The sequence below is a fragment of the Erinaceus europaeus genome, chromosome 17 (assembly GCF_950295315.1).
Source record: "Erinaceus europaeus chromosome 17, mEriEur2.1, whole genome shotgun sequence".
Lineage (NCBI taxonomy): Eukaryota > Metazoa > Chordata > Mammalia > Eulipotyphla > Erinaceidae > Erinaceus > Erinaceus europaeus.
Window position 1 is genome coordinate 12,942,827 of NC_080178.1, and position 20,500 is coordinate 12,963,326.

General features: G+C 37.5%; 2 protein-coding genes and 1 pseudogene across 2 annotated transcripts; 2 read left to right on the forward strand and 1 right to left on the reverse strand.

Moving 5' to 3' along the window:
• Positions 1-3,283: 3,283 nt before the first annotated feature.
• LOC132534101 (U1 spliceosomal RNA) lies at positions 3,284-3,400 on the reverse strand (annotated as a pseudogene).
• Positions 3,401-4,130: 730 nt separating this feature from the next.
• On the forward strand, positions 4,131-5,066 carry LOC132534034 (olfactory receptor 4C16-like). Its single transcript, XM_060177461.1, has one exon. The coding sequence runs from the start codon at positions 4,131-4,133 to the stop codon at positions 5,064-5,066; it is 936 nt and encodes a 311-aa protein (XP_060033444.1).
• A 6,529-nt stretch (positions 5,067-11,595) lies between these two features.
• LOC132534035 (olfactory receptor 4C16-like) lies at positions 11,596-12,531 on the forward strand. Its single transcript, XM_060177462.1, has one exon. It carries the CDS (start codon positions 11,596-11,598, stop codon positions 12,529-12,531), a length of 936 nt encoding a protein of 311 aa, XP_060033445.1.
• Positions 12,532-20,500: the final 7,969 nt, after the last annotated feature.

Sequence of the window (20,500 nt, forward strand, 5' to 3'; positions counted from 1 at the left end):
CATTCTTTTCAAGTATCAGGTCTTTGGTCAACATCTCTAAGTACAAATAGGTTGATTTGTTCAAACCTTTGCACTCTAGGGAAGAGAACCCATCAGATGTTTTCCCCAAAGCTTGTTCTAGTCTGAAAGATGATTGTTCTAGACATTTCACATTTGCTGAGGTGAAAGATGATTAATAGGGAAGAATAAAATATGTAAGGTTCATTTTATATCAATTTAGTTTATCACAATTGGGACATTTGCTTACCGCAAAATTCACAGCAATATGTTAGATCTATGGGTGAGTTTTCAGAGGAATCAGAGAAAAACACTTTCCAGGAGGTAAATAAACCACACTTCAGTTTATATTTTTACATGTATTTAGTGTCTCTTTCTCTGCCAATGTGCTGATAAATATCTAATGAAAAATTTTGCTTATTAGAAAGGAGGGCTTGTATACTGAGGAACAATAATCCTAGTGAAAGAATATTTCCAATTTTAATAATCCTTGGGATTTTAAGACAGGAAAAAAAGAAATGAAGGGAATTACTGACTACATAATATGCACCTTTCTGAAACTCCATCTCACTCACACCTGCCTCTCTGTCCTAGTCAATGAATGTGCAGCCGGAAAAATTCAAACTATGGCCTGCTCAACAGTATCTGCCTAGTGACATGTCAGTTCATATAATCACTCCAGACCTAAAATGTTAAGAGAAAAACGGATACCTGATGATCTCACTTATGAGAAGGATGTAATAAATAGTGACAGGGAAGGAGAGCACAAAATGAAACACAGACTGGGTACGATGTATCAAAGGAAAAGACAGTGGGAAGAAAGGGGAGTGAGGGGTGGATAGAGAGCTGCCGGGTCCAGATGCATAATAAAATTGTGTTTATGTCAATGACTGCACACTGTAAAACATTAACCCCTTCAATAAAAAAAAATCTAATTTTGAAATGAAACAATATTTACCCTTCAACTTACAAACAAAACTTCAACTTTGGATCATTATTTCTAAAAATGGAAGGAAAGCAAATGGAAAGGAGAGCGCTTTTGAGGATGTAACGGCTATGCCTGAACGTTCATTTCTGTTCATCGATATGTTTAAACAATAATATTTGGGGGTGGCAGGCAGTAGCGCACAGGGTTAAGCTCACATAGTGCTAAGCACAAGGACTGGTGCAAGGATTCAGGTTCAAGCTCCAGGCTTCCCATCGGCAGGGGGGTCACTTAACAAGGAGTAGAGCAGGTCTACAGGTGTCCATCTTTCTCTGCCTCTCTGTCTTCCCCTTCTCTTTCAGTTTTTCTTTGTTCTCTCCAACAAAGGCAGCGGCAACAACAACAAAAAAGACATCCTCTAGTGGCAATGAATTCATAGTGCTGGCATTGAGCCCTAGCAATAACCCTGGAGGCTAATAATAATAATTACTATTATATTTTATGATTACAGTAAATCATTTGAATGCTTATGCACATGTGTTCTACTTATCCTTTCAAACAGGAATATTTAAGAAACTATGTGTAATTAAGTAGAAAAAAATCATGTTCCCCCATTTAAGAATCATTTTAAAAGTTACATATAGATGTAACTTTAATAATGATATATGGTATGTATATAAACTAATAGAAAATATACTCTTCAGGGGTCAGGTGGTGGTGCACCTGGTTAAGTGCACACACTACAGTGCATAGCAATACCCTGGCCTCCACCTGCAGGGGACAGCTCCATGAGTGATGAAGCAGGGCTGCAGGTGTCTCTCTGCATCTTTTTCCCTCTTTCTCCCTCATTATCTCCTTAACCCTTCTTTCTGTCTCTATCAAGTAATAAATAAAAAAATTAAAAAATAGAATATACTCTTCATCTCTTTGGAGTACTATGTGGGTATTTTACTCTCATGATTTAAATATTTCTAAAGGCACTTATACTCATTCTAGATTTTTTCCTTTTTTATTTAATTTTTTATTTATAAAAAGGAAACTGACTAAACCATAGGATAAGAGGGGTACAACTCCACACATTTCCCACCACCAGAACTCTGAATCCATCCCCTCCCCAGATAGCTTTCCTATTCTTTAACCCTTTGGGAGTATGGACCCAAGGTCATTGTGGGATACAGAAGTTAGAAGGTCTGGCTTCTGTAATTGCTTCCTCGCTGAACATGGGCGTTGACAGGTCAATTCATACTCCCAGTCTGTCTTTCTCTTTCACTACTGAGGAAGGGCTCTGGGGAAGCGGAGCTCCAGGACACATTGGTGGGGTTGTCTGCCCAGGGGAGTCTGGTCGACATCATGCTGGCATCTGGAACCTAGTGGTTGAAAATAGGGTTAACATACAAAGCCCAACAAATTGTTGACCAATTATGGATCTAAAGGCTGAAATAGTGCAGATGAAGAGTTGGGTGGGTCCTCCATTTTGTAGATCGCTAGTAGGCATATTTTAGTTATATTCCAAAGGGCCTGTGGTGATACTAGTTTTGTGTTTTTTTTCCTTTCCTCTGAGCCTGAAATCTGATATGGAGGTGGATCCAAGTTATTGTCTTGGGAGGTGATGCCATGGCTGGCAAAAGGAACAGAGGAAAGGTGTATAAATATAGGAAAGGTGTATAAATATTTTTTACTATAAACCCCATTGATTTGATGTCATCTGAGGCCCATATTCAGTTTAGGAGCCTATGTGACCTCTGCATCCCTCTAGATCTGAGCTCACATTCTATGGTCACAAGTTGGAATATTCCAAGCTGTCCCAATATCAGGACCCATCTTCCTCATGTGTAGCATAGAGTATACTGTCCAGCCTTTCTTTGGAGGATGGAACATTCTCTATCGTTGTTGATCCAAGTTGAGGGCAAGGTCTTATTGGGGACCCACAAAGGGGTCTATTGTGTTGTTCTGATAGAGAAGACTGGTAACAATGGAGAGAGGGATTTATTCGAGGTCTAGGCCCATCATGTCTTTTTTGGAATCTCAGGACTCCCAGAATAGGGCCTCTGCTGATGGGGTGGCCTGATAGTGACTAAAGAGTCATCATTAAAGTATGCTAGTCTCTTGCCCTTATTCAGCTTTTGCAGTTCTTGCCTTGAAAAGGTTAGCTTTGGAGTGAGTGAGAGAACTGTAATAGGAAGTAGGAGGGGAGGGTATCTAAGTCTAAGTAGACACTATTTCATTATGAACTTGATACTGACTCACTACAGACTATTGTATATTTTTGCTTTCAGGTATATATTTGCCCTAATTTATGGATACATGTGAACATATGCTCTATCTCATGGGACCTGTTCTATATCTAGGCTTTAGGATTTTGTTAGGAAGTGAATTTGGGGAAATCACTGGAGTCAGCACATCCATAGTGCAATGGATAAGCCTCGCCCTGGGAAAACCCCCTTCGTGATCATGGTATCTCCCCTGCCAGGTAAGTATCCTCATTCTAGATTTTAAGTAATATACCACTCAAAATTTGGGCTCCAAGACTTGTTAAAGTGAAAAGGGGAAAAAGGAAAGGAAATGAAAAAATGTTTTACATATCCCATGAACTGGCCAGTTTAATCAGAATCCATTGGAAACTAAGAAGCATCTATGTTTGATGATTCCTATGGAACAGTAGCACAAACACAAAACCATATGAGACAAACACTACTATTGACAAGACATCTAACATTAAGGGGGAGGGAGTATTAATGTGAAATTAAGAACTAACAGGATGTTGAGGGCTGGGTAGCATCACCTGTTGCCAAGCTCAAGGACCCAGGTTCAAGTTCCCTATCCTATTTGTTGGGTGGGGGGTGAGCTGCACACATGGTGAAGCAGTGCTGCAGGTGTCTCTCTGTCTCTCCCTCCAACTCTGTCCCCTGGCCCTCTGATATTTCCTTTGTTCTTTCAAATAAAAAAAAATAATAGTAAGATTTTAAAGAAATAATGACAGGATGCACATAGAAATTTGCATTTGTGCTTAAGGCATTCTGTAATATTCCATGACACATAGAAGGTTCCTTTAATTGTAATTATTATTATTATTATTATTGTTATTATTACTCTAGTTGCAGATATCCATTTTACATTTTTCCCATATGTCTCTATCAGAGTCCACAGACAGAGCCACTACTCCAGCCTGACAGTGTGTTATTTTTACCATCTATTCGCTTATGAGATAATGCTTCTGAATAATAATGTGACTGAATTCATTCTCCTTGGATTGACCCAGGATCCTCTCAAGAAGAAAATAATCTTTGTCATTTTCTTACTTTCCTATTTGGGAATAATGATGGGTAACATGTTGATTATTGCTACCATTAAAACCAGCAGAACACTTGAGAGTAGTCCAATGTACTTCTTCCTTTTCTATTTATCCTTGTCTGATGCCTGCTTATCTACTTGCATAGGCCCTAAAATGATCATGGATGCCCTTTTGAAAAATGCCACGATCTCTTTCAGTGAGTGTATATTCCAGGTCTTTTCAGTGCATTACTTTGGGTGCTTAGAGATCTTCATTCTAATCATCATGGCTGTTGATCGCTATGTAGCCATCTGTAAACCCTTGCACTATACCACCATCATGAATCATAGGGTCTGTAGTATCTTGGTGGCTGTGGCTTGGGTAGGGTCCTGTGTGCATTCTCTAGCTCAGATTTTTCTTGCCTTAAGCTTACCTTTCTGTGGCCCCAATGTGATTGACCATTATTTCTGTGACCTGCAGCCCTTACTGAAACTTGCCTGTGCGGACACTCATATGGTCAACCTACTCCTGGTGTCCAACAGTGGGGCCATTTGTACAGTGAGCTTTGTCATACTTATGTTCTCTTATGTCATCATTTTGCATTCTCTGAGGAAACACAGTGCTGAAGGAAGGAAGAAAGCCCTCTCCACCTGTATCTCCCACATCACTGTGGTCATCATGTTCTTTGCTCCTTGTATATTTATCTACACACGTCCTCCAACCACCTTTCCTATGGATAAAACGGTAGCTGTGTTTTACACTATTGTAACCCCTCTGTTCAACCCTCTGATTTATACACTAAGAAATGCAGAGGTGAAAAATGCTATGAAGACATTATGGAGCAAGAGTTTGATCTCTGGTGATAAAAGGTGAATGGGAATTGTAATCTTATTTGGATTCATCTAGAAATCTTTTCACTGTAGAGTTCATTTAAGATAGTAGACAGCAAAGGACTATTCACTGATTAGTGGTGAGTTAGATTTACATAGGGAAAGAGAACGCAGTAGAAAAAAGCTTGTTTCTCAGGATTATTCCAATAAATGTTGTCCACTGGTGTGTTTTTCTCTTTTATTGCTTGCTTAGAACAACTTCTTCTTGTTTTGACCTGGTTGACCATCCTGTTGACTTGTGGAGTTTTCTGTTTCTAAATTATCTGCTCCTATGTATTTATATCAACTACCCAGCTAGTTTTACCTTTTCCTAAAGTATTTGATTTATTAAATCTTATCAAATTATTATGGACCTGATTTGCAATTATTTTTCCTGACTGAATAGTTTTTTTTTCAAACTTAAATAACTACAGATGGCTTGTATAGTAAAGAACATTCAGATTTTAAAAAGCAGTTCTTACAGAATAGCTTTGAACTGTAAATGTATTCTGGGAAAGACATAATTGTAAAAACAATACAAAATTCAGCAGTGAAAAGGTGTTCGGGGAGCGGTGCAGGTGGTGGTGCACCCGGTTAAGCACACACATTACAGTGTGCAGGGACCCAGGTTCAAGCCTCTGGTCCCCCCCTGCAGGGGAAAAGCTTCCTCAGCAGTGAAGTAGGGCTGCAGGTGTCTTTCTGCCTTTATCCAATAATACATAAGTAATTTTTTAAAAAAGTGTCCAGGGGCATGAGAACAGAAGTAGAATGTAGTATAGGGTGTTTTTGGAGAGGTGAATTATTATTTATTCACCATCCTACAATGATGACACATGAGGCAATCACAAGTCAATACCTATAAAACTGTAATAAGAAATATCAAGGAAATACATGTTTATATTTTTCTTACTCTTTCCCTCTGCGTTTGTTGATTTATTTAGATAGAACCAGGACTTCTCATGTAAACAAATTTCCTTGATTTTTTTTTTGAAGGTGATATTCTTGGATTCCTTTTTTTTCTATTTTATATCACATATATGATTTCTTTTTTTCTTCTTTTTTATTTAAGAAAGCATTAATTAACAAAACCATAGGGTAGGAGGGGTACAACTCCACACAATTCCCACAACCCAATCTCCATATCCCACCCCTTCCCCTGATAGCTTTCCTATTCTCTATCCCTCTGGGAGCATGGACCCAGGGTCATTGTGGGTTGTAGAAAGTGGAAGGTCTGGCTTCTGTAATTGCTTCCCCGCTGAACACGGGTGTTGACTTGTTTGTCCATATCCCAGTCTGCCTCTCTCTTTCCCTAGTAGGGTGGGTCTCTGGGGAAGCTGAGCTCCAGAACACATTGGTGGGGTCTTCAGTCCAGGGAATCCTGGCCGGCATCCTGATGACATCTGGAACCTGGTGACTGAAAAGAGAGTTAACATACAAAGCCAAACAAATTATTGAGCAACCATGGACCCAAAGCTTGGAATAGTGGAGAGGAAGTACTCACTGCAAACTCTAGTGTACTTCTGCTTTCAGGTATATATTTTGCAAGAGTTTACGGATATGTGTGAACATATGCTCTCTCTCACAGAAACTGGTGTATATCTAGGTTTTGGGACTTTGTTGGAAAGTGAACCACCTGAGATGGAATTAGAGTATACTATGAAAGGAAAGGTCTCACCCGAGTAATGAAGCTGAAAGGTTGTCATTCCACACGTGAAGTCTCTGGACAGAGTCTGAGGTGAAGCATGTTGAGGTGGCAATCGTTGAGTTGGTTAGGTTGTGATCGGCAGATGCAATATTATTTTATATGGATTGGTAGAGGCATACGGGAAGGTGGGCCCTATCCAAGGGTTCCAGGACTGGGGGAAGTAGAGGCTCTATAGTGGAGATGGGAGGTTCCTACTGTCTTAGGGTTCAAAAAGACAATGGATAGTTAATGTTATCATCAAATTATTTGGTAATTAGGTTAACTTTGAAAAGTCCTTTTGTTAGGGTTTGCTGTACAGTACCCAGTATCTTGTATATAGCTGTGCTATTGGTTGCTTCTGATCTACTTGGTCTAGGCTTTTGAGAGTGTCTGCATATCAATTACACAGTCTATATATTAAAAAGATTCAGTTTGTGTTTTGAAAAACTTTGAGACATACAATTAATTTTCCCCCTCTCATATTAATTAACTAGTGATTTATATGACTACATTTTACTAGGAGTGTACATAAACACCATTCCCACCACCAAAAGACTGTGACCCATCCCTCCCACCCACTCCCACCCCCCACTGGCCCAGGGAGCTGCATGTCTACCCCTCACCACAGGGTTATTACTTTGGTGCACTACTTATAATTTGGTCTGGTCCTGCTTTTAGTTTCCCTTTCAGATCTTCTTCCTCAACTTCTGTTGATGAGTGGGATCATCCCATACTCATCTTTATCTTTCTGACTTAGCTCACTTAACATAATTCCTTCTAGCTCTGTCCAAGATGGGTCAGAGAAGGTGGGTTCATTGTTCTTGAGAGCTGCATAGTATTCCATTGTATATATATATATATACATACCTCAGCTTTCTCAGCCACTCATCTGTTGTTGGGCACCTGGGTTGCTTCCAGGTTTTAGCTATTATGAATTGTGCTGCTATGAACAGAGGAGTACACACCTCTTTTTGGTTGGGTGTTATGGAGTCCTTGGGGTATAACCCCAGGAGAGGAATTACTGGATCATATGGAAGGTCCATGTCTAGCCTTCTGACAGTTTTCCAGACTGCTCTCCACAGAGGCTGGACCAATTTACATTCCCACCAGCAATGTAAAAGGGTTCCTCTGTCCCCACAACCTCTCCAGCATTTGTTGCTGCTGTCCTTTTTGATGTATGCCATTCTTACAGGAGTGAGGTGGTATCTTAGTGTTGTCTTAATTTGCATTTCTCTGACAATCAGTGACCTAGCGCAGTTTTTCATATGTTTGTTAGCCTTTTGGATCTCCTCTGTAGTGAATGTTTTGTTCATATCCTCTGCCCATTTTTGGATGGGGTCATTTGCTTTTTTGGTGCTAAGTTTGCTGAGCTCTTCATATATTTTGGTGATTAGTTTCTTGTCTGATGTATGGCATGTGAAGATCTTCAGTTTACATAAAGTTTTATATACTGTAGTAGTCTATTTCACTGGTGAAAATTCAGTATCAGCAACATTGCATATAGACCACATTCCTCACCTGCTCTATGCTGTTGATGCCACAATTTATATTAGCCTACGTTGTCTATTGTCTCCACTGAAGTTTCTTTTTTTTTGTTTTTTTATTTACTTATTCGGGAATTAATATTTTACATTCAACAGTAAATACAATAGTTTGTACATGCACAGCATTTCTCAGTTTTCCATATAACAGTACAACCCCTTTTAGGTCCTCTGTCATCCTTCTTGGAACTGTATTCTCCACCCACGCCAGAGTCTTTTACTTTGGTGCAATACACAATTTCCAGTTCAGGTTCTACTTGTGTTTTCTCTTCTGATCTTGTTTTTCATTTATTGAGAAGGACATTTTTCATATTGAAAGAGAGACCAGTGCAATTTACTTACTTTATCATTTCATTTGGTACTAGGATTCAAAACCTAGGACCTCATATAAACAAGTTTATACTCTACTTTCAGTCACTGCCCTGCCCTGCTCTGACTCAAGTAAAAGATAAAAATTTTATACACTTTTTTTACTTTTTTAAAAAAAATGTTGGCCTGAAGGGTTATTGCTGGAGCCCTGTGCCTGCACTATAAATCCACTGCTCCTGGAGGCTGTTTATTTTTTTTCCTCTTTTGTTGCCCTTGTTTATCGTTGTTATTATTGTTCTTGTTATTGCTGTTGTTGTTGCAGGATAGGACAGAGAGAAATGGGGAAAGGAGGGGAAGAAAGAGAGGGGGAGAGAAAGATAGACACTTACAGACCTGCTTCACTTCCTGTGAAACGACCCCCTTCCCCAGCAAGTAGGGAGCTGGGGGCTCTAACTGGGATCCTTAAGCCCACCCTTGACCTTTGCACCATGTGAGCTTAACCTGCTGTGCTACCACCTGTTCCCCTACAATTTTTATCTCTTACCATATGCATGATTCCTATTCTATTCCTCATTTCTTTATACTGTTACTAGCCTAAACACTTAGGAAATTCAAAACCTGTCTTGTGGTGTCTATGTGGTTAATGACTTTGAAGAACTATTGCTTGAAATTGTTATAGGCTAGTTATCTCAAATTAATTAAACATATTCCATTGGAGGTATTTTTGATTAGCAAAATAAGAAAACTTTTGGGAATACTGATGTCTGTGATACTAGGCACTTGCATCACTGCTTCATGAAATATTCCCCCTGGAATGCAATCATGGACCTGTTTTAAGTGGCCTGTTAAAAGATTATATCAGAAGCAGGATGGGCAGACTTGAGGCTAAATCAGAGAGCCATAAAACAGGTAAGAGGCACTAGTACAGAATGTCCCAATATAACTTTCAAATGTTTCATAGATCTTTATGTTCTTTTCAACATAATATCATAAAAGAAGAGAAAAGCAAGAAAACCAAAAAAATTTCCAAATTCATTGTTATTACAGGAAATAGAGATGAACAAACATATTAGGGAAAACATATTTGCCAGCAGCTGATCACTGGGATCACTGGAGTTTGGCACAACTCTACTATTAATGATGGTAATTTTTTTCTGGTAAGAGGTTGAAAGAGAGATAAAGGGGAGAAAGCTACTGAAAGGAGAGTCCTGAAAGTTGTGAAGTGGGGACAAAGGTCTGATATCAGGTCCTTGGGCATGTTGAACTAGTAAATTTAACTTCATTTTTTAAAAATTACCTTTATTTATTGGATAGTGACAGCCAGCAACCGAGAGGGTAAGGGAAGTTAGAGAGGGAGAGAGAGATTAAGACATCTGTAGCTCTGATTCACCACTCTAAAAGCTTTTCCCCTTTTGCTGAGAACTCGGGGCTAGAACCCTGGTCCTTGCACATTGTAACATGCACTCAACTAGGCGTGCCACCACCAGCAGCCCTCCCACACACACTCTATTAAATTTTATATAGATACAACTTTGATAAATAAGATGTGGGGATAGAAATATGCAATTAATTTGTTAATCTTTACTATAGTATCTAGAGATGGAAGAATAATGTTCACAAATGAATTTGATGAAATACATCTTGACAAGGTATACACTTGCTAATAGCAATAGGTGTTAGACCTAATACCAGATTACTAGTTATAGGAAAGGTGTCAGTGTAACAGCTCAACTGTCTAGTGTGCTGCTTTGCCAAGTGCATAACCCAGGTTTGAAAACCAGGCTATACTTCACTGAGGGCAACTTCACTATTGAAGTCCCATTTCTTCTCCTTCTCTGTCTCTCTGTAGCTATCTTTACAAAAAGGATTACAAGAAAAGTTCATCGAAGTTGTGAGATCATGAAACTCCTTGGAAATGCCAGTTTCTTCATCACTTATTTAGAATGGAAGATTGTAATAAATAAATAAATATATAGTCATTTGATTTATTTGGGGAAATAGATATAAGGAATATCAGTAAGAAACACTGGGTTTGATAAGAACAGGAGCTAATTTTGAATGGAACTTTTACATGTGGGTTTAAAGCTGTTACATATCATAGAATATAATTTTCAGTTGTCACACTTCTGATATTAATTTAAAATAGAATAAGTACTTTTAAGGGAGAGTTCAAAGGAAAGACTAAAGGAACCAAAAGCTGAAAGATAATATGTCTTGAATGAGATAAGGGAGATCTTATAAATAACGGTTTGGAAAAATTTTTAAAAAACTTCCTTTTTCACCAATTTGACATTGGCACACAATAGAAAATGACAAGTCACTAAAAATTGAGAAGTAAAGAGAGGGAGGAAAGAGTGTTGGATATTGGTACACAATGGTGGAAAAGGACCTGAGTGCTGTAGGAGGGTAAGCATCATGGACAGGGCATTGTACTCTCAAGCATGAGGTCCTGAGTTCAGTTCATAGCATCACATATACCAGAGTGATGTCCTGCTCTTTCTCTCTCTCCTTCCATCTTTCTCATTATAAATAAATAAATTCATAAAAATATACATGAAACAAAGAAAGGATGAAGGAAGGAAGAAAGAGAGAGAGGGAGAAAGGAAGGAAGGAAAAAAGGAAGGAAGGAAGGAAGGCAGAAAGAAAGAAAGAAAGAAAGAAAGAAAGAAAGAAAGAAAGAAAGAAAGAAAGAGAAAAGGACTCAAGTCAGTGGTGAGGTTGTTCTACAGACTCTTATCATGGGGATATGAGCAATTATACATATGTGTTAGCAACCATACTGTAAACTATAAACCCTTCTATAAAATGATAAAAATAATTAAAATATTGTATAACTGAGAAGAAGGGTATAAAGCTAACATTATAAAAACTTAGAATGTACTTATAAAAACAATAGATTATGCAGAAAACAGTCCATGGTACTTTATAACATACTAAACATTCATATTTTCTTACAGATATCTATTCAACATTTGTTCATTCTGTTCATTCATGAAATCATGCATCTGAATAATAATGTGACAGAGTTCATTTTGCTCGGATTGACCCAGGATCCTCTCAAGAAGAAATTTGTGTTTGCCATTTTCCTTGTCTTCTATTTGGGGACACTAGTTGGTAATTTGCTGATTATTACAACTATCAAGACCAGCAGGACACTTGAGAGTAGTCCAATGTACTTCTTCCTTTTCTATTTATCCTTATCTGATACCTGCTTCTCTACTTCAATAGCCCCAAGAATGATTGTAGATGCCCTGTTGAAGACTGCCACGATCTCTTTCAGTGAGTGTATAATCCAGGTCTTTTCATTGCATTACTTTGGGTGCTTAGAGATCTTCATTCTAATCATCATGGCTGCTGATCGCTATGTAGCCATATGTAAACCCTTGCACTATACCACCATCATGAACCATAGGGTCTGTAGTATCTTGGTGGCTGTGGCTTGGGTAGGGTCCTGTGTGCATTCTCTAGCTCAGATTTTTCTTGCCTTAAGCTTACCTTTCTGTGGCCCCAATGTGATAGATCACTATTTGTGTGACTTGCAGCCCTTACTGAAACTTGCCTGTGCAGACACTCATATGGTCAACCTACTCTTGGTGTCCAACAGTGGGGCCATTTGTACAGTGAGCTTTGTCATTCTTATGTTCTCTTATGTCATCATTTTGCATTCTCTGAGGAACCACAGTGCTGAAGGGAGGAGAAAAGCCCTCTCCACTTGTGTCTCCCACATCATTGTGGTCATCATGTTCTTTGTTCCTTGTATATTTATCTACACACGCCCTGCAACTACACTTTCCATGGATAAAATGATAACTGTGTTTTATACAATCGGAACCCCTCTGTTCAACCCTTTGATTTATACACTAAGGAATGTGGAAGTTAAAAATGCTATGAAGAAGTTATGGAGCAAGAATTTGATCTCAGATGATAAAAAGTGAATAGAAATTCCTATCCAATTAATTTGGATTCTCTAGAGATCTTAGATACTAGTATGTTTTCATTCTTGAATTATTTCATGAATACAGACAACCTAGACATATATGCATTTTGGTGTTGAGTTAGATTTATATAGGGAAAGTGACACCTACTGGTACAAACACACTTTTAAGATTTATTGCTTAAAAATTGTTCTTTGAAGTGTCTCTCCTTTTATTGCCTACCTAACACCACTTCTGACTCTTCCTTATGTTGATTAGTTGTATTTTTGCTTTCTTGATGATCTCCTCTCTTATGCTTATATGAATAGTCTAATTTACCTGTTCCAATATATTTGATTTTAAACTTCTGTTCTGTTGTAGTATATACTTTTTTGGTGGTCCTGGTTTCTCCTGACCTAATATAGCATAACAAAATTAAATGCTGTACATATTTTGTTACTAAAGAGTAATATACAGACTGTCTGGCAATTATTCATTCTATTTTCAAGCACTGTTTCCTTTTATTCCCGGGGTATTGTTTGTGTAAAATTATACATAGGATGGGAAATAAAAGCTAATTTCACTCAAACTGAGTTGCCATGTGACTGACTCAGGTCAGTCAGTCACACTGCATCATAGGACATTTATTTGCTGCATTGATGTCATTCTCTCTCTTTCACTGTCTTTTCAGTCTTTCTTTGTCTTCTTGATTTTATTTCCCTGGAGCATTTCATTTTCTTTATTATTTTTTTTTCTTTGAGCTCTGGTTTATAATGTTATCTGGGATTAAACCAAACCATGAAGTCTCAGTCTTAGGCAAGGAAGTATTTTGCATAACAAGTATGGTACCTCCCACTCCCTTGTTTATTATTATTATTATTATTTTAATTTTTTATTTAAGAAAGGATTAACGAACAAAACCATAAGGTAGGAGGGGTACAACTCCACACAATTCCCACCACCCAATCTCCATATCCCACCCCCTCCCCTGATAGCTTTCCCATTCTCTAGTCCTCTGGGAGCATGGACCCAGGGCCATTGAGGGTTGCAGAAGGTAGAAGGTCTGGCTTCTGTAATTGCTTCCCCGCTGAACATGGGCGTTGACTGGTCGGTCCATACTCCCAGTCTGCCTCTCTCTTTCCCTAGTAAGGTGTGTCTCTGGGGAAGCTGAGCTCCAGGACATAAATTTGTGCAAAATATATACCTGAAAGCAGAAGTACACTAGAGTTTGTAGTGAGTACCTCCCTAACACTTCCTCTCCACTATTCCAAGCTTGGGATCCATGATTGTTCAACAATTTGTTTGGCTTCGTATGTTGACTCTCTTTTCAATCACCAGGTTCCAGATGCCACCAGGATGCTGGCCAGGCTTCCCTGGATTGAAGACCCCTTGTTTATTATTTAAAAAACAAAAAGTGTGTGTGGAAGGGGAAAAATAAACTCTAGGAGTTTTATCCTGCAGTTCTTTGTTTTCAAGGATTCATGTTGCTCTAATTTATGTCTGTTAACAAATGACCTGCAATTCTCTGAAAGACACTGCCGAATAGTTTCACTCCTGTATGCAATATAAAGAATTGAAACAGATAGACTCAGGGGGGAAAAATAAAAGTGTTGAAACTGTCACAAAGACTTTGTGAAAACTGTGGTGATTATGGGGTGAGGGGTGAATAGCTCTTTGTTGGGGGGTGCATACAGAACTATTTTCCTTCAACCTTATCATCTTATAAACACTTATTAAGTCACTAATAGCATTCTAAAGGATAAAATGAAATAAGATAGAGTCTTCTACTGAGTATGTTTACCACTGAAATTCCCTTGTTCAGTTTGGTTCCAGGTGATTTGTTCATTAATTCACTTATTAAATAAGTGACTAGAAATAATACACCACACTGATCAAAATGTAGATTCAATTAACTGCCACAAACTCTGACAGCAGTAAATGAATAAATGCAAACAGCAATAACTGGAGAAGGTATATTCATCCTTGAAAATTACCATACAATATAATTCAGCCATAAAAATAAAGGGAAGGGCCAGGTGTTAAAGCATACATGTTACTGTGTGGAGAGACCTGAATTCAATCCCCTGGTCCCTACCTGCAGGGGAGAAGCTTCACAAGTAATACAGTAGTGTTGTAGATATCTCTCTGTCTATCTCCTCTCCTCTTAATTTACCTTTATCTCTACCCAGTAAAATAAAAATAGATAAGTAAATAGATGGAAATCTGTCACTTCAGCAGCATGATATAATTTTAAAGGCATTATGCTAAGCTAAATAAGATATAATACCTGGAAATAAGCATGCAGTGATGAGTATTTCAAAAATATAATTAGCACATATGTCAAATAATTGATATATAAGCATATATAATTGAAGAATCATTATGAGGATAAAGTTCTTGCCTGAGGATCCCACTAATATCTCAGGTCAAAGACATTCTAAATGCAGAGTGATTTCCTGTTCAAAATATGGGAAACTGTATTAGGCAGTATTAAAAATCAAAATATAAAAAGTTATATATCTTAAGTATGAATTAATAAAGTTGTCTAAAACAATCAGAATCTTTTTTTTTTTCTCTCTCCAGGGTTATTGCTGGGGCTCGGTGCCTGCACTACGAATACACTACTCCTGGAGGCCATTTTTCCCATTTTATTCCGCTGTTGTTATTATTGTTATTGCTGCTATAGTTGTTGGATAGGACAGAGAGAAAAGGGAGGGGAGGGGAAGGGAGGGGGAGCGAAAGATAGACATCTGCTTCACCACTTGTGAAATGACCTCCCTGCAGGTGGGGAACTGGGGGCTCAAACTGGGATTTTTTTTTTTTCCCATTTTGTTGCCCTTGTTACTATAGTTGTTATTGTTGTCATAGCTGTTTTTGTTGGATAGGACACAGAGAAATCGAGAGAGGAGGGAAAGACAGAGAGGAGAAGAGAAAGATAGACACCTGCAAACCAAGAGACACCCTGCAGGTAGGGAGCTGGAGGCTCGAACCAATATCCTTACGCCAGCCCTTGCACTTTGTGCCATGTGCACTTAACCCTCTGCACTACTGCCCACCTCCCAAAAATCAGAATCTTATTCAAGGTTACAAGAGATTTTTATGTGAGGGCTGTTGAAAAGTATCATATTCATAAATTATAATCCCCAGTGCACTAGTCGTTCACTAGTATTGTGTAACAAAAGTTCAAGTAAATTCTAACTATAGCTAGAGTATCTCTGATTTTCATTCTTTTTATTTATTTATTTTTTAAATTTATTTTAAAAAGGTGACATTAACAAAACCATAGGATGACAGGTGTACAACTCCACACAGTTCCCACCACAAGAAGTCTGTATCCCATCCCCTACCCTGATAGCTTTCCTATTCTTTATCCCTCTGGGAGTATGGACCCAAGGTCCTTGTGGGATGCAGAAGGTGGAAGGTCTGACTTCTGTAATTGCTTCCCGGCTGAACACTGGTGTTGACAGGTCAATCCATACTCCCAGCCTGCCTATCTCTTTCCCTAGTAGGGTGAGGCTGTGGGGAAGCAGAGCTCCAGGACACATTGCTGGGGCCTTCTCTCCAGGGAAGTCTGGTTCACATCATGCTAGCATCTGGAATCTGGTGGCTGAAAAGAGAGTTAACATACAAAGCCAAACAAATTGTTGAGCAATCATGGACCTAAAGGCTGGAATAGTGCAGATGAAGTGTGTGTGTGGGGGGTACTCACAGCAGACTATTGTTTACTTTTGCTTTCAGTTATATATTTTCCCTAGTTTGTGGATACATGTGGACATAGGTTCTGTCTCACTGGAACTAGTCTATATCTAGGTTTGGGGACTTTGTTAGGAAGTGAACCACCTCAGATTCTCATTATTTTTTTAAAAAATAATGCATGACATCACATATCACAGCATCTACTATCTTCTTTGCATAAAATTCATTTCATACTTGTAAATCTCTTTACTCATGAAATCCTAAAACTTAATTATAGTATGACTGAATTCATACTATAAGATAGGGAAGAAAATAGTGTTTGTCACTTTCTTTTTTATTTGAGGACATTACTGGGTAACTTGCTGATTGTTGCTATCATCAAACCAGCAGATGACTTGAGAGTCCAACATAATTCTTCTTTTTCTACTTATCTTTTCCCTAGGTAAACCCCTAGGAGAGAGATCGTTGGGTCATAACGTACATTCCTTTCTAGAGAGTGGATGAATTTCCAGACTGTTTTCTACAGGGGTTGGATCAATTTACATTCCCACCAGCTTCAATGATGTGGTATATTTCCCTCTCTCCCTCTGTCTCTCCATCTCTGACTCTACTGAAAAATAATTGACTCAAGCAGTAAAACCCTGGTAGCAAGAAAAATAAACATCCCACTAATAAATGATAACCTTGAGGAGGGTATTTGGCTTTAGGCAGCAATGTCTTCATAAAATATATGAATTATAAATCCCCTTTCTAAACAGACAATACTGTAGAATGAACAGATATGTATGGATGGTTATCAAAGGGTTTAGGGAGAGGGCAAAAAGAATAGAAAGAGTACAGCTCACTTTTTAGGGAAGGTAAATAGATTTATGATACTCGAGTGACGTGTATATGACAAAGTACAAGTTAAAAATCTCTAAAACGGGGAGTTGGGCTGTAGCACAGCGGGTTAAACGCATGTGGTGCAGAGCACAAGGACCTGCGTAAGGATCTTGGTTCGAGCTCCTGGCTCCCCACCTGCTGGGGAGTCACTTCACAGGCAGTGAAGCAGGTCTGCAGGTGTCTGTCTTTCTCTCCCCATCTTTGTCTTCCCCTCCTCTCTCTATTTCTCTCTGTCCTATCCAACAACAACAACAACAATGGCAACAATAATAACTACAACAATAAAACAACAAGGGCAACAAAAGGGAATAAATAAATTAAATAAATAAATAAATCTCTAAAACTGTGCAGTGAAGAAATATATATACATATATATCACAAGTTAAATCAAAATATTGTCGTCACCTATTTTTATTAGTAATTTAATAGTGTTTTAGAAAATTATAAGCTTTCAGAGGTATTATTTCACTTGTATACCTAATGTGTGTTAATTATTGCACCCTACACCACAGTCCTGTGACCCACTCTGAAAGCTTTCATAGATTCTGACAGTTAAGTTCTTTCTCTCTCTCTCTCATTTACTTCAGCCACCAATATTCAGCAGTTATCTTTCCTCTCTTCTTCTTCTTTTTTCTTTAGTTTATTGGATTCTAGTTTGTTATTTCACTTAGTACAATCACCTGCATTTCCATCAATGTTGACCCTAAACAATCCAAGACAATCCAATCTCAGTTTATTGCAGAGTGGCGTTCTATTGAATATGTGTCCTATGACTTCTCTATCCAGTTATATGTCCTTGAAAATTTAGGTTTCTTCCATGTTTCATTATTATAAACATTGCATCTTTGAAAATAAGGGTGGGCATATCCTTTGAATGAGTTTGCATGTGTCCATTGCGTGTGTCCATTGGATGTATGTCATTTCCGATTTTTGTTTAAGATAAAAAAAAGACCGTCTTCATTTGGGTTGGTTTTCATCATCCATTCTGACCAGGAAGGCCATGTGTACTTTCACAGCTTTTATTAGCATACATAAAAACGCACTTGTCTTAATACTCAAAATTAAAAGATGAAATTGCATCCCGTTTGATAATAGCATCGTAAGGCATTCATTGAAACCTCTGACATTTATTTTCTGATTGACTTAAAACTCATCACCTACCTTTTAGAGGAAACACTACCTAAACCTTACAGAGTGACAATGAAGGAGATATTCTTCTCAGAGGAAAATCATGGATCAACTACTCAAGGAGGAATGGATCTCCACTGTCTTCAGGCAGCAAGTCATTAGGATTCTAAATTCTTGTTTGTAACTGGTTGTTGACTACAAATATGACCAATCTGGTATCCTAAGTGCTAAACAGATCATTTAAAAGTGAAAGTAATCACATCTGTATTATTCTGGCTAGCATGATAAAGAAATCTTTGGGGGATTATATTGTCTACAATGCTTGTATCTTACATCATGTCTTGTAATAGTCCCTCTGGAATGAAGAAAAAAAATTTTATGGCTAAAGAACTGCTATAAAAGATGGGTGGGCAACTTATAACTAATCCAGAGACTTTTCTAATAAGTAAGTAATATGTTATTCCTATACTGTACTCAGAAAGATCTTAATATATTATTTGTATCACATTTTAATATATACCTGACTTCCTATAGCTACATAGTTTAAATATACTGAGATATAAACAAGGAAAACTAAAAACCAGTAGATTAAACTTTTACAATAATTACTAAGGGAAAAGGAACATTTGAACTCAAGTATGTCAGGAGCACTGGCCAGGTAGATAGAAACCTTCATTAAAATGGCACAATGCTCAAGTCAAAGTCTATCACAGTTTATGGCGATGACAGAGTATAGAAATGTTCACAAAGTTCTCTTTATTTAAGGTAATTTAACTAGGTACATTCTATTAAGACCTATAAGAGTAAAATGCTAAAAAAAAGCTTATTATTGGTTAAAATTAGAGTGAAATGTAATGATATGGTGAACTTCAAATAGCTTCTGGAAAAGAGCCAACATTTTGTTTCCAGTTGATAGATTTCAACAGAATAGTGAATATCATAGTGGGTTATCAGAAAAGTTGTGATGCATTTTTCTATCTACAGATTATATTTTGTAATCCTCCAGACTAATGTTACAAGGAATCTGAGAAAATCAGTAACTGCTTCTCAGAAAGAAAAAAAAAATGTTACAATGAAAAGGCTACAGTTCCTCAAAATGTTTTTGAGCAAAATCTATTATTTCATCAAAAATTTCCCTGTGAACATTTTTCTACCCATTGTCTCCCCCTCCCCATTTTTTCCTTTATTGAGGGATTCATATCTTGCAGTCACCAGTAAATACAATAGTTTGTACATGCATAACATTTCTCAGTTTTCCACATAACAATACAACCCCCATTGTCTTTCTTCACTTGTTTGCATTCATAATTCTATATCCCCTATTTAGTAAGACTTAGAAAATGTCCTTTGGGGCACTATTTTCAAAAGATACATAAAAAGTGAATGTTATTATAGATTGACCCAGGATAATATCACTTTCCACATGAGAAAAAATTTATTTAAGAAAATGTCATTTCAAAGTTGAACAATAGTTGGCTTTTTCAGGGCCAAAAATTAATAATAATGAAGTCAATTACTATCTCTTATGACTCTTTTGTCAGAACTTCACTTTTTTTTTCTTTTCAATATACTGCATTGGAATATGAGTTTTTGTGAGACATGTGTAATACCAATTCTACTAAGAAGGAAAGCCTGGTCAGGTCCTACACCAGTTACCCTGAAAAATTATGTCCCTAAATTATTGTTCCAGGTTTGAGAAGATTATGATCAAAAGCTCAAAATATGAATGACTGAGAAACAAAACATCCTTCTCCATTTGTAAATATGACAACTGTTACACCGAGTGCTCCATGAAATGCTTTTCAAATATTAGATAAAAGTTAAAATGGGGAAAAATAAAAGTGTTATATACTAAAACTTCAGCTATGTTCATTAACATTTGATAGAAACTAATATAACAGTCGTAAAAGGTCATGAAAGATTATTTGACAGCAAATTGTACATATTTATAAATGACATATATTTCCATATACATTTTATTTCAAGTACTTGATGCATTAATATATGAATAATTGAGGCATTCTTTGCGGATTGAAGTATTTAGTAGGATAGTATGTAATAAAACTTCAAATGTAGACAAATAAATCCTAAATGCAGACCAATATGACTTAGAAAGTATAGAATGCAGTTTCACTAGGTATTAAAAACGTATAAATTCATAAAACAGACAAAATTGATCAAAGCTAGCAAGAAGTTTCATATAAAGTCTCTTAGAAATTAACACATTCAGGGGCTGAGTTGTGGCACTCCTGGTTGAGTGCACATGCTACAATGCCCAAGGACC

What these genes read in the sequence shown, in the direction of transcription:
- LOC132534034 (XM_060177461.1), top strand. Translation starts at nt 4,131, where the DNA reads ATGCTTCTGAATAATAATGTGACTGAATTCATTCTCCTTGGATTGACC.
- LOC132534035 (XM_060177462.1), top strand. Translation starts at nt 11,596, where the DNA reads ATGCATCTGAATAATAATGTGACAGAGTTCATTTTGCTCGGATTGACC.